Consider the following 14,395-nt stretch of genomic DNA (forward strand, 5'->3'; position numbering starts at 1 on the left):
GTGCTCAGAAAGAGCTGCTGCCCCGGGTGGTGACGGGTGGCTGATTATATACCATGGGGTTGGGGGAGGTAAGGAAAAAGGGAGGTTGAGAAAGCACTTCCATGTGTTAAAGAAGACTTGCAGGATATTGGAGGCCTTGCCATTGTCAGGTTAAGGTTGTTTACCCCTCTAGTAAGGCATTAACATGAAGATAGTTGGGAACTTCCTGGATTTTTAGAAGTATCTCTCTAGGGTCTGCAGGTTATAAAGACATTTAATTGTATTTACGTTCCCTTCTGGAAGCTAGGTTATTGATAGAAATGCTTTTTGTAAACTGAGGGAGACTCAAGTCTTACAGGATTGTGGTCTTTATAGGTTAATTATTTCTCTGTCCTTTAGGGCAGCCAGGCATGCCCAAGGAATGTCACATACATCCCATGGTGAGGGGGGGTTTGCGGGATGTCAGCCCCTGCCCCATCCTCAGCTTGCCCTCTGCTCCCCCATCAATATCTATTGAACTATTGCCTCTCTCAAGACTCCCCATTATCTTGTTGGGAGCCCCAGTTAGATTTCTCCTTTCATTCTCACTCTATTTTCCATGCCTCTCAACCTCCAAATCACGTTTTGCATCCCATTTAATCTTCCCACAGATATCAAGCAGACTAATTCACTTCAGCTAGGTCCCATCTCTTGTTTACCCCAAACTATTAAGGTTCTGTTTTCCCAATTTGTACTATATGTATTTTTTAACTTCTAGAAAATCCTTTTCCTTATATTTTAAATTTTCATGTTGTTTTGAGTTTCTTATTCTTTGATTATACATTCAAGTCCCTCTTTTATTTCTCAAACATATTAAACATTGATATTCTATATCTTATAATGTCAGCATCTGTATTCTTTTGTGGATCTGCTTTTGTAGCTTTTTGTTCCTACTGGCTCTCACTTGTGATATTTTTTTCTCATTTGTTTAGCAGAATTCTTCTGTTATGAGTTCACTTTCCATGGAAATTTATTTATGAGGATTTCTGGATACCTGGGGTAAAAATCCCTCCAGAGACAGTTTGAGATTGTTTCTCCTAGTTATCTGTGGACACCATAACCAGGAGCCACCTTTAAATCAAACTTTCATCTTGAAGTTTTGCAGCCCACACAAGTTTGAAATCGTAAGGGAGACATCTTTTCTTTTTCATCCATAATTAAGGCTAAAATAGACGTTTACCCCACCATTGCCTTCTGGTTGTTTTCTAGTTCACAAATTAAGAGCATCGCTTTTTGTTTGTCCTACATTACGGTTAGGCCCTCACTTTTTCTGCTCTCTCAGGTGTCTATAAGTCATTAGAAATCAGGCTCTAGGCCACCAGGGACCAGCAGAAACATTTGAGAACAGCCACCACCCTGCAGGCTAGGGTGAATCTCTGCTTTGTTGTCATTTTTGATCCTGAAGAAATTTCTTTATTTTGACACCAGTTCAGTTGTTCATCTTTTGTTTTTTTCATATCCCTGTCCAGTCTGTTTAAATGTACTATACTGTGAGAGTTTTTTTTTTTCCTCAATATCTTGTTAACCATACTGCAGCAATGGAAAACTCCTGTCTGATTCTTTTAGATGCTTCCTTCCTTAAATAATAGCCATTTCATTTACAGTGGCGTCTAGAATAAAACTAGAAAATTTACACCAGTTTTATAAAAAGTAAAGTTTTAAAAAAGTATATTTATCATTTTCAATGAAAATTCTGCCTTAATACTTGAAGATGATTAATAATTATTAAAACTGACTCATGCTTACACCTTCACAGCTGCTGTTGTGGGCCTTAAAAGATTTCTTCAAAGCATATCACATGATCATCTTATAAGCAGGCCAGCAGAAATTTCTAAGTTAATTACAGTTTGGCAGAGTGTATCCAAAACCTCTTATCTGAACAGTGAACCCAATAATTTAATCAGTCTGTCTGTTGATTAATCACGTTCTAATCCATCTGATATCAGCTCTGAAAAAGCTCTTCATCTGTTCCTTGTAAAACTTATCTCTGTGAATGCACAGCTGCTGTGAGCTATTGGTATTAATAACTTGAATAGGAGACAGAACACAATGGATTCTCAAAGCCTGCAGAAAAAAGTTTGAACTCCTTAAAACAGTCATTCAGGACTCTCTAATCGGACCCAACTCCACAATCTTCCCATCCTCATTTCCTGTTGCTTCTCAGCTTCAGCCCACGTACTGGTTAAGGCCAGGTGCCTGAACTCTTCTGTTTTGCCTATTCCTGAAGTTGATGAGCTGATGAATGAATAAATATGTATTTATCAAATACCACCTGTCAGATATGTATTATAATATTTCACTTACAATCCTACAACCTCTCTGTCATAGAGTGAAGCATATAGTGAAGACAGATGAGAGAGTCAAAGAACAAAACAAATTACTTTTTGGTGTCCTGTTTACAAAGTTATAAGCTCTTTGAAAAAGGGCAAGAGGAAAGACAAAAGGCTACACAAGTCCATGATTGAATATTTTACTAGTATGACATGAATCAAATTCAAAAAATTAATCTCCATATTTGAGCAGTGTGAAATACCAGGTCCTCTAGATGTTTGGCACTAAGAGGCGGGGACACCTGATCCAAAGTGAGCACTAGAGAGTATGTGAGTAAAGCCCTTCCTTGACATATAGGAGACGTTCAGTATATTCACGTTCTATTCATTGTTTCCCTCTTTAAGCCTAGTCAGGTTGTAAATGGATTTCCTCCTATTCATTCTAGAACACAACGTGCTGTTTGTTTTTCCTTTTACTTCTACTCTCTTACCCTTCCTACACAGGGTATCCATTGTGTCGATTCAGTCCAGTGCGAGACTGAGACTGAGTGTACGCCAGACTGTCTGTGTGGACAGTCTTCAGCACACCAACACCCTGGAATCACAGAATTCCCAACGTAACCTGAAAACAGGAGAGGATTTTTAAAGAGATCTTACAGTTTTGATCTTGCAAGGTTTGGGGCCGCAGGAATAGGAAGCGGGTTGTCATGGTTTATTCAAGACTGTGTAGAAAGATTCATTTCATTACGGATAGTAATTTTGTCCATTTTACATCCACTTTCCTAGTTAATTTTACTTTGTCAGTGTCCATATGATATTTTCTTCTAAGTTTTCTAAGGTGAATTTTGCAAAGACTAGTCCTGGTGTAGTAGATTCTTTAAGACTCCTTTAAAACTATTAGCTTAGCTCTCAATTACTCCATCTTTGTTTATGTGAGCATATAGATGAATCCTAATTCATTCTCCTCTGCTAGATATAGTTAACTAGAGAAGGGGTAGCAAACCCAAGTTCAGCCCATTAGAGTCTCTGCAACCAGGGTAAAATTGGGCCTGAGAGATTACAAGATTTTGGTGTGACTATACCTATATCTTATAACCTGGAACCTGTCAGGGGCCTATGCTTCTATCATATGAACTTGAACTGTAACAGAGGAAGCCCTCTATAGAAAGAAGGAAGAATGAAGACCTATGCAAATAGAAGCAGACAAAGAGGCAGAGAAACATTTTGAAATGCATTTCCTTCCTGTTATGGGAAGTATTCCTTTTTCTTAAAGTAAATACCACATTCCACTTTTGAAAAAAAAAAATTAACTTGTTTAAATTGACTTGTTTTTCTTGCAACTAAAACTAGTGCTGAAATTAGATGCAGGTATCACCTGCATCAAATGTGAAGCAGTCACTAATATTATTCATATCACATAAATGCACCTGAATTCTAGTCTCATCTCTAATGCTCACTAGAGCTGGACGGCAGTGGACAACTGCCTTTACTTTCTCTAAGCCCCAGTTTTAGTATTAGCAGCATGATGACAGAATTATGAAGATCAAATAAAATGATGTATGTGAAAGATCTGTGCTATAAAAATCTAAATTATTATTTTTTCTACAATTTCAATGCCACTATTTCTCTGATAATTTATCTTGTATTTCTAGATAACACTGTTACTCTTGTTTACTGTGTTTTCCATGTGGGTAGACAGATTTCCAGTTCTTGATGACAAAGGGGTAAATTTTGTCACAATTTCAGGTTTTTGAGTGCTATCTTTATATAAGACCCTAGGATGGAAAAATTGATGTATTAAGAACAAATTCTCATCCTACCCATTCTGCCCCCCCAAAACAACCAAGCAGAGATTATTCTGACCATTATAACATTTATTTTGGGGCATAATCAAATATTAATATACTTAGTTCATGAAGAAAATAAAATGTTAGAGAGTTCTTTCATAATCGTGGAGTTGTACTGGAAACTGGGCCACTGTTGAATTTTATTTTACTTTTTGCTATTCCCAGGGTAGCCGTATGCCAAATTTATAATGATAGAACCATATTATGTAACAGGATATTTGTTGTTAGATTTATTTGCAAAATGATTCTCCTCTACTCTGGAATAATGTATAGATAAATCCCAGTTATTCAGAAAGTGATATATTTTAGAATGCAGTTTGTCATGCAATACATTTAATTTTTGAAATTCTAGCTTATAAAACTAATTAATTAAAAGATTTGTTTGACAAAAACAATCAGTTTACAGCAGAATTTTGGAAATTAAAAAAAGGAACAACTTAACCCTAAGATTTAAATGACCGGTTTTCAGGTAAACCGATAAAACTTTCTCTGTAGCTCATAACAATATGCACTATGATACCACAAATTTCATTAAACAGATTTCTCATTTTACCAATGTGTTTCTGCAATTTGGGAGTAAAACTTCTTTAAAATAACATATCACTAATACTTTTAGAATCATCCTTGCTCCACCATCCCCGGTGATCCCCCAGCATCCACTCTCCTGAATTATTTTTAGTTATTCTCTTACTTATATTTGGTCACATAAATATGTTTCACTAAACAGCATGTTGTGTTGTTTTGTTTGTTTTAGGTATCATATTCTATATATTTTTCCACAGCTTGCTCTTTTCACTCAAGTTTTAAGTTAATCTGTTGTGGCACAGTAGCTGTGGCTCATTCTGAAAATTGTATTTTTCATTTTCATTCAACTTTTTTGGACCCCAGTTCTTTTCCTAGTCTCTTACCAAGACATCTCTGCAAAGTTTTTTTTTTCTGTTCACTGAGGCCTTTGTGACTATCTTGATCCAGTGGTAACCATGGAAACACGATAGGGTTTTTTTAGGATAAGAGAGGTCAAGTAACTGAACTTAAACAAGCAAATATAATCAGCCTGTTTACCATTTAAATCTCTTTACTAATGCTGAAAAATCACTAGCATCACTTCAAATGTTAAGAGGTCACTAACGCTCGATTTTATAATGGTAGTTACAATATCACATAAAGCAGAGATATCACCTAACATTTCCTTACCTATAAACATCAATTTAAAAAAATCTGTATATTGTTAATGCACTGAAGATTAGAACTGTGGTAATTCATCTTCTTTGTTATAGAGAATGAACTCATTTGTTCTAAATATTCTGAATATGTTTATTTTGTTATATTAAGTCCCTTAAGCAATGCTAATATAATTTAGCTATTAAATATTAAAGCAAAATATTATCTTATAAAATCATGCTCAAATTCTAGTATTCCCAGGTCAAAAGCTTTAGTAAGTTATTGCCCAATTATTGAAGCTCTAACTCTATAATCATATAACCCAGGATAATTGGTTGTATCCATTTTCATTCATCTTCCACTTAATTTAACAATTCTAAGAAGTCTTAAGACAGTGGAGAAGGTTTTTTTGACAAAGTAGCAAATATGAATGAATTTGGGAAAGAAAACCTGGAATAAGATTTCTATTACTGTTTCATCACTGGGTGACAATCTTGGAATCTGGGCACTTTTATTGAATTTGGAATATGCTGAATTTTTAAATTGCTAGGATGGCAACAATTGACTCACTGATAGTTGACAAGCTCTACACAGTAGGCATATGTAGTTTGGGCAGTTGTTCAGGATCTTTTTTTCTTTGCTTGAGTTAAGGAGAGAGAAAACTGACCTGTTCAGAGAAATACTGCCTGTCGTAAGTCAACGTGAAGGAATAAGCAACCCCTATTATAAAGTAGATAAAAATCCCCTTTGATTTGCCTTGCACTTCCTGTTTGATCTTTGTTAAGGAGCTCATTGAAAATTCTCCCATGGTATATTTACAGTTTAATACCAGATTATAGAAGAGAAAAATAAGACAACTCTAACATTAAAATTAAACTGAAGTCACAGTACACAAAGGAAAAATCTGTAATGGCAAAATTTTAGGTTTTAAGTTACCACTAAAGTGGGGCATTTTAAGAAAGAAGCATTTGTTTGACTGTCCTCCAATTAAATCTTGTCCATTTATTGACCCTTTGGCCATTGAGTTGTTGACCTAATTGCTATGAGGAGGGTTACTGTGCAAAAGCATATGGCTTAGATTTACTGGACCATTGAGATTTTCTTTACTCAGTATGGGTACAATTTTTCCATTCTGTGTTTTTTTTCTTTTATGAAATTAAAAAAATCCTAAACATACTGTGAAGATGTGGGCCCAGCCTAGTAGGGTGTGGACACAAGAAGCAAGTATAGTTGGTTAAAATCCTGATAGGCTCATTGGCTGAGAAATCCCGTAGGTAGCCATGGACCAGGTTAGGAATTCACATCCAGCTGACCCAGAAAAGCCCTAGAGTCAGACCGTATTTGAATGAGGCCATTGTATTTGTATCCTAGAGATGAGATAAACCCAGCAAGTTAGGACCAACAATTGGGGAGATCTCTTAGAAGCTACAGGATGATGAAGTTCAAGCATGCTTCCTGTTATCGAAGCTCTGCAGTAGGCTGAGATGTCTGAGAAGGAGAGAGGTGGAGTAATGGATAATCTGTGTCAAGCACACTACTTTCAGGATCTAGCTATGGTTGGTGGTAGGGAGCTGTATATAGAGAAGGGGTCCCTGAGCTATCAGGGGAAGCAAGGAAGGTCCCCAATTCTGGAGTAACAGACTAGTAGAAAGGATCTAAGCAAAGAACTGTACCTGAAATTTGAATATAAGCCCAAACCCACATGTCTGTTCAGAAACAGAATAAGGCCAGCAATAAATCCCATATAGTTCCCACACCTCAGGACAAGACCCATTCTAGTGCCTAGGGTTTTGCTCTAGGCTTCTTTAAAAACCATTTGAGCACCTGCTAAAGGCCAGGCTAGAAGCTGGGCATGTAATAGCAAACAAGGGAGTGTCTCCTTTTCCATACCTTACACTCTAGTGGAAGGTTCAGACCAGAATATAGATAGTCACAATATAGATAGTTAATATAGATAGTTAAGAATGCCAATTGGGGAAGGTATATATTGCTATGGTGCCATAAGTCAGAGCAGCTTATTGAGACTTGATGATGTTGGAGAGATCGAAAGGGTTCTCAAAGGGACTGAAGTCTAAGCTAAGACCTGAAAAATGGGCAGGAACATTCAGTAAGCAGGACGTGCCACTAAATTATAAAATAGTCATTTAAAATAGGTGCCCCTTCATTTGTGGAACTATTCAGTGCCAGGGCACATGAGTGGATGAACTGAAAGAGGACTCCGTTCACTTCCTTGGCCAAGTGTTTCTATGCAGAGCACAACCTGTGGCCTAGAATGGATTTATCTAGGTGAAAGGCTTTTAGGGTAAGGGGTAGAGCAGAGGAAATGAGGACCTAAAGTCTTAAAGAGTATGGCTCTTGAAAATTGGAGTATGGAGGAAAACCATGTTTACTTCTTCCTAGAATTGTCTCCTCAGACCACGGCAGCATGAGAGTACCTACCTGGGTGAGCTGCACAGAAGCCACCTGCAGGGATGCAGACATGATTTAAGCATTTGCCAAGACAGAAGTTTGACCCACTGGGCTTGAGCTTCCTGCGGTGACTCTACTTGTCATTTTACCCATTATAAGATTGTGGAACACTGTTTCACAATAGCAAATCAAAGTAAGGCTGGTGGTGTTGCCTACAATTACAATAGAAGTGGAATGGCTTAATTAGTAAAACATTAACTGGCAGGATTCCTATAAGTAAAAATGTACATATTTAAGGAGGCTTATTGTAACATTTATACCATTTATTTTATAATATACTAATTCGAATGTAAAAGTGAATGTAAATTACCAGAAATTAACATGCAATGTGAAGAAAAGTCCTTTCATCCTCTGCAACTGTAGCATTTGGCAGATTCAGGAATAAATAATCTTTTGTGGCAAGGGTATGCCTTATCAAACATATGCAGATCAGCACTAATTAATGCTAATTAAGGTTTCCTGTCTATCTAGTTGGAAAAACGTCCAAATGTTATGAAATCCAGTTAGTATGCCTATTACGCTAATTGTTTTATATGGGGTGGTTCTTAATTAAAATATGTAAATTGACCTTAATTGCTATATACTAATGGGGGTTCATGTTATCTCACTAAAAGTGACAAGATGGTGAGGAGGGGTACTTAAATGACTAATTCTGATAAATCCTTAACTAAATGACCTTTACTCGAAATTAATTTTAATTGGAAGTTGGCTAAAGAAACATTTTTCTTCTTTGTTTCTTTTTAGTTTTTAGTAATGTAAGAATGTTACTCTTCTTTGTTAATACAGCTTTAGAAGCAGTTGTGCATTGTTAATTACACTTAACAAGCAAGTTAATTTGACTGTTTACTGTTTATAGTTATCAGGAAGTTATTGATATCCTCATTTCAGTCTTGGGAGAAGTGAGTGCTCATTGAATGTGAATTTATAGTTAGAATCCTATATAGGTAAGTTGACTGACCCAGTTAGTTTGTTAGAGTATGTGTTGAAGTTTGATGAGCCAGTAGTATTAATATGTACTCCTTGGGTGATTTACATTGGAATTGGTTTTTAAGAAAAATATTTTTTTCTTTACAAAACATTGGCTTTTATTGGAGTTAAAAACTCATTGATGGTATTGGGATTAAATAGACTGAAATGATATTCTTATATTTTACTTATCAGGTTTTTATTTCTTATTTAATTGCAAACAAATTAAAATATGTATGCCCAAAACCAGTGTAAATTAATTTACATATTTTAACTTTTTTTTTTTTTACTATGCTAACCTTGCAATTACAGGAAGTAATTTAAATAAAACTAACAAATATTTTACTCTTTCATTTGGAAGTAGTTTATGTTCATGTGTAATTTAAAATATATTTTTAAAATCCTTCTGTAAAAATGTGAGAAAGGACTTGGTAAAATATTGTCATATGGAAATGAGCATAGAATAAAGATTGTAGTTTTTCTTTGTCAAAAGGAGACCCAATATTTTTATTCTTTTATCAGGACATCGTGACAAATGTTTCGCCTAGAATCATCCGGGGGACTACCTCTGGCCCCATGTATGGCCCTGGACAAAGCTCCTTCCTGAATATTGAGCTCATCAGTGAAAAAACGGCTGCATATTGGTGTCAAAGTGTCACTGAACTAAAAGCTGACTTTCCAGACAATGTAAGTGTGATTTAACGTCTAAAACAAAAGAATTGGCATAAGTTGGTGAATGTTTATTTAAACATCCAATTCATAGGCTTATAAATATTAATGCGTATAATATATTTTATTAAAGAATCTGCCAGTTGCCTTGCTGATGCATAGAAAGATAAAAAAGAAAGAAAAGCTCAAGAACTCATAAAAATCTGCACAATGTGAGGCTTTGTTATAAATGGGTGCCATGCAGATGGAAGAAGTATCTACATAAGCAGGAGGAAGAGAAATGAAATACTCATTTTATTGAGTTGATTTTCACTGGATGTGGCTAGTATTTATGAAGGTGATGACCTTAGGAAGAAATTGCAGACTGTAAATCATTTTAAATATAAACCTGAGGCAGAAGCAGAATATCTTCATATATAGTGTATTTATATTTTTTCAGTGGGAAATAATTTACCAAAAAATTTTAATACCTTTATACTAAATGAGTCACTGTTTTTTATAAAACCCTTCCTTTAAAAGTACCGTGCACAAAGATTACATATATTTCATTTCTTTACGGATTTTAATATGTTCCCAGTAGTTTTTTAAACCTGTAGATGGTATTTTCTCTTCAATAGATGGTTAGAGTTGTCCTTGATGTTATTCATTCATTTTTTTCTCCCCTTCCCTCACCTCAGTGCACATATGTGTGCGCACATGCACACACACACACACACATACACACACACATTCCCCCTCTTCACCTCATTTTCTCTCTCAGAGCTGGTGATGAATGGAGGTTGAGGTTTGAGCCATGTGTGTCTTTATTTGTAGAAAAAGATTCAAAGACAAGTTGGAATGGTTTAAGTATTCTAATGATAAATATTTTAAAATCTAATGAAATTTGTGGGTATTTTCCCACAAACTGATAAATTAGAAAATCTTACAAAGGGACTTTTGCTATCATACTATTGTCTAACCCATCAAGTTTTGTTTTTATTTTTTACGTTTTAGAAAGTCCTAATTGTTTCAAAGTTTTCTTACATTGAAGCAAAATTTAGACATATAGAATATAATTAATCTTCTTCAAGTCAAACCTTCGGATATGAAGGGAATTATCAAGACCCATATGAAACCTATAGCTTCTGTTCATTAGGAATTTTTCACTTTCTGAAAATGATGTTGCAAATCATCTGTATGTTCACATTATACAATCAACTCTTACAGCAATTATGTTGAGAGACTTGTTTCTTAAAGGACCCAAATCTTGTGGGAAGCTTTTCTCAGAATGACAAGGAGAAAAAGTGGGTCAACCATAAGAAGAATTATTTATATATATATTTAAGATTTTATTTATTTACTTGTCAGAGAGAGAGAGAGAAAGAGAGAGAGAGCACAAGTAGGGGGAGCGCCAGGCAGAGGGAGAAGCAGGCTCCCCACTGAGCAGGGAGCCCAATGCGGGGCCCAATCCCAGGACCCTGGGATCATGACCTGAGCCAAAGGCAGATGCTAAACCGACTGAGCCACCCAGGCATCCCTATTAATATATTTTTAAACATGGTCTACAGGTTTAAGTATTATACTGGGTACTGAACATGCAATAGCATAATAATAATAGCAATAAACTTAAGCTCTTATAATATTAAACTGTGCTTGGTACTGTTATAAATGCCATATATATTTTAGCACTCATTCTTTAACCAGTCTTATAAGATAAGTGCTGTTACTTTCCCCATTTCACAGAGGGGAAACTGAGAGGAAACACAGAAGTTAAGCAGCATGCCCTGGGTTACACAGCTATTATAGTGGGCCCCCTCATCCACAGTTAACAGTTTCCGTGGTTTTAGTTACTGGCAGTCAACCACAATCCGAAAGCAGATGATCCTTCTTCTGATATATTGTTGGAAAGTCAGTAGTTGCTTAAAGCTATGTCACAGTGCTTATGTTATTCACCTCACTTCGTCTCATCACATAGGCATTTTATCATCTCACATCATCACAAGAAGAGTTAAGACAGTACAATATGGTATTTTGAGAGAGAGAGGGAAAGATCACATTCACACAATTTTACTACAGTATCTTGTTATAATTGTTCTATTTTATTATTAGGTACTGTTGTTAATCTTTTATTGTGCCTAATTGATAAACTAAACCATTATCATAGGTATGTCTGTATAGGAAAAAGCGTGGTGTTTAGTGGGTTCAGTGCTGCCCATGGTTTCAGGTATCCACTGGAGGTCTTGGACCATATCCTCCATGGATTAGGAGGGATTATTATATACAGTGAAGCCAGAATTTATACTTGAAATCTGCTTTCGGCATCTGTGCTCCTGTCTAACGATAGTGTTCTCTAATGCACATACTGCAGTATCATTTCAGGCCTTTAAATTTTCAATACTACTTTTTAATGCAACATAAGAATAGTATGAAATATAATTTTCCCAAATATTGCTTCTGTAGTATTTAGATATGCCAATGTATCTGGAAAAAATCATTTTTCCTGGAAGAGAACTCCCACCAATGGCTGGTCTTAAGTTCTATCTACCCTCTTCTGGGCAGGAGTGAGATGTTAAATAATGGCCTCCTAGAAATGACAGTAAGTAGATAAGAAAGCTGAGATGAAACCTTCGCTTTGTGATTCCACAGTCAAGTAGAAAGAAGAGGCACATTTAAATGTTCTTTTCAATTTCCCTGGAAACAATTTTCTTCTCCTATAATACTTTTTCTTCTGAGAAAACAATGTATGCATTTCTTGTTTCTAATTCTTTCACCATTTAGATTATACTCATTATTCTTTTTCTATATTCTTAGAACTAATTTCTAACATTTTTATTCCCCGTATCAAAGATAACATTTTAAATACAATTAAAGTGGCATTCCCATTTGAACCCATAGAAATAATGTGTTGCACCTAGATATTGCCATGCTGAGAGTAGAATATCCCCCACTGTTTTGGAATTACTCTGATGCCAAACCCAATGAGCTGAATGAAAGAAGGTGACCCTTCATTTTCTAAGTTTAATTATCACTCTCACTGGAGTTTTCCCACATCATTCTCGAGTGCGTGGCTGCCACCTTTAATGACAGGGATCAGATAATTCAACCCGCTGTGGCAGCTTCTAAGCAAGGGCTAACTTTTCTGAAAAAGAAATTATCCTGGGGGTTGTGGGGAAGGGATGTAGGTCAGCTGATATCAGCAGCTAGTATCTCTCTTTCCAGAGAGAGTAGGCAGTTGACCATGAACTGGAGGAGACAGCTGGAAGAACATCTTGAATATAAAGGCATCGAGACCCCTGAAATATATTGTTAGGGCTTGTTTCTTAACTATCACACAGTTACACCAAAGCCTACACTTATACTAGACTTCTGCCCAGCTTTCAAGGTTTCCTTTTATTTATCTGTGAATTAAATTTGGCACACTGATCATTGTAGTGACAATTATTACTAACTAAGATGTTTGTTTTTTTTTTTTGTTCCTAAGCTGAGATTTTGCAATGCTTATTATGAAATGTACTGTATAATTAGGGCTTACAGAAATCAATTTTAAGTGAATCCTTTCATTCTCACTGCAAAAGCCTTAGAAACCGTATATTTTAGGCTTTGAAAAAAATTTTTTACCAAAAAAATACATGCTGCATTTTGTCTGAATGCACTGAATTAGCAAACAAAGACTGACATTTTCTATCATTTGTGGCAGCTAAAGTAAGAGTTAGGCAAAAGATAGGGATTCAGCAGTGAATTAGCTGGTGAAGATAGAAAAGGGAGTGATGGCTTTGTTAGAGAAATTAATAAAGGAAGAACAATTGATATGTAAATATGCTTCTGTTACAATACACCTCATTCTACTGAAACCCTTTCTCCGTTCATTACTGAGAAATCAGCATTGCACACATTAAGTTCAAAATGATTCCAAAGAAGTTGTTCTTCGTCAGCATTCCTGAAAGTGCTTTCCTGACCAATAGCCTCGAAATACAGCGTTCTGAACCCTATGTGTGTGCCATGGACTCCTTATACACCCTTGCGAAGCCTAAAAGCCTTTCTTCAGAATGTGTTTAAATGTGTAAAACCCAATTCAATAGTTTGCAAAGGATTCCCATTGTATTAAAATAGAATGCTCAACTCATTTTAAAGAATATGGTATAGTAATGCATGTTCCTCTTTAGTAAGTCACTAAAAACACAACCTAGTGGCAGATCTAGTAACTACTGCAATTTTGACATATAACGGTGACTATCAGTCACACCATGAAATATTTGTGACAACTGTGTGGTGATTTCCTGTGACTTCTGTTGGTGCAAAGTTACAGGTATTAATAGTGCTAACTGTGGTTTATTGTATTCATGAGAAAATGCTAAATTTCAGCAGAGGTTAGTGAAAATAAAGGCCTAAGCTTTTTCCCGTTGAAGTTCATGCATTCTGTCAATAATTCTGTGGACTTCAGATTGAGAACCTATGTCCAGTGGTTCTCAGTTCTGGGTGCATATTATCACTTGGGGAGCTTCAGAAAAGGGACTTATGGTTAGACCCTGTACTAGTTCCGTCATTTCAGAAATTCTGGCATGGATGCAATGAGTATACATCCGTGTGTGTGTATGTGTATGTGTGTGTGTGTATGTGGTGTCTGTATTTTTTTATAAAGTTCATTAGTTAATTCTACTGCATATAAAACCAGCATCATTCATAACCCTTGACATACATCATTAAATATTTGTAAAAGTCCTGTATCAGAACTCGAGAGCCATTTATAGGTGCTAGGAACTGTACTATGGACTTCATTTGTCTGTGAAGCCAAATCTGTCCTCAGTTTATAGATGAGGAAACTGACATTTTGAAGTATTGCATTGCACAGGGCACTGTGTCACACAGCTAGTAAGTGAAATCACTGGGACTGAACATCTTCCCCTTACACCTTGTAGAGGTAGTTCACTTGGCTCTAAAGATCCCGAGGAACTAAGAGTAATATGTTATTTTCAGTCCTCCCTTACCCACCCACTCAGATGGGTCAATTATATTGAG

At 36.0% G+C, this 14,395-nt stretch overlaps 1 protein-coding gene across 2 annotated transcripts in view; it reads left to right on the forward strand.

Annotated features, from left to right (window-relative positions):
• DPYD (dihydropyrimidine dehydrogenase) overlaps positions 1-14,395 on the forward strand; it is a 788,358-nt gene that overhangs the window by 464,512 nt on the left and 309,451 nt on the right. For both annotated transcript variants that reach the window (XM_040626997.1, XM_008697678.2), the window contains exon 14: positions 9,254-9,418. In XM_040626997.1, coding sequence (XP_040482931.1) covers positions 9,254-9,418 — 165 coding nt within the window. The remainder of the gene's footprint in view (positions 1-9,253; positions 9,419-14,395) is intronic.

This window comes from Ursus maritimus, unplaced genomic scaffold, assembly GCF_017311325.1.
Source record: "Ursus maritimus isolate PB19 unplaced genomic scaffold, ASM1731132v1 scaffold_12, whole genome shotgun sequence".
Classification (NCBI taxonomy): Eukaryota; Metazoa; Chordata; class Mammalia; order Carnivora; family Ursidae; genus Ursus; species Ursus maritimus.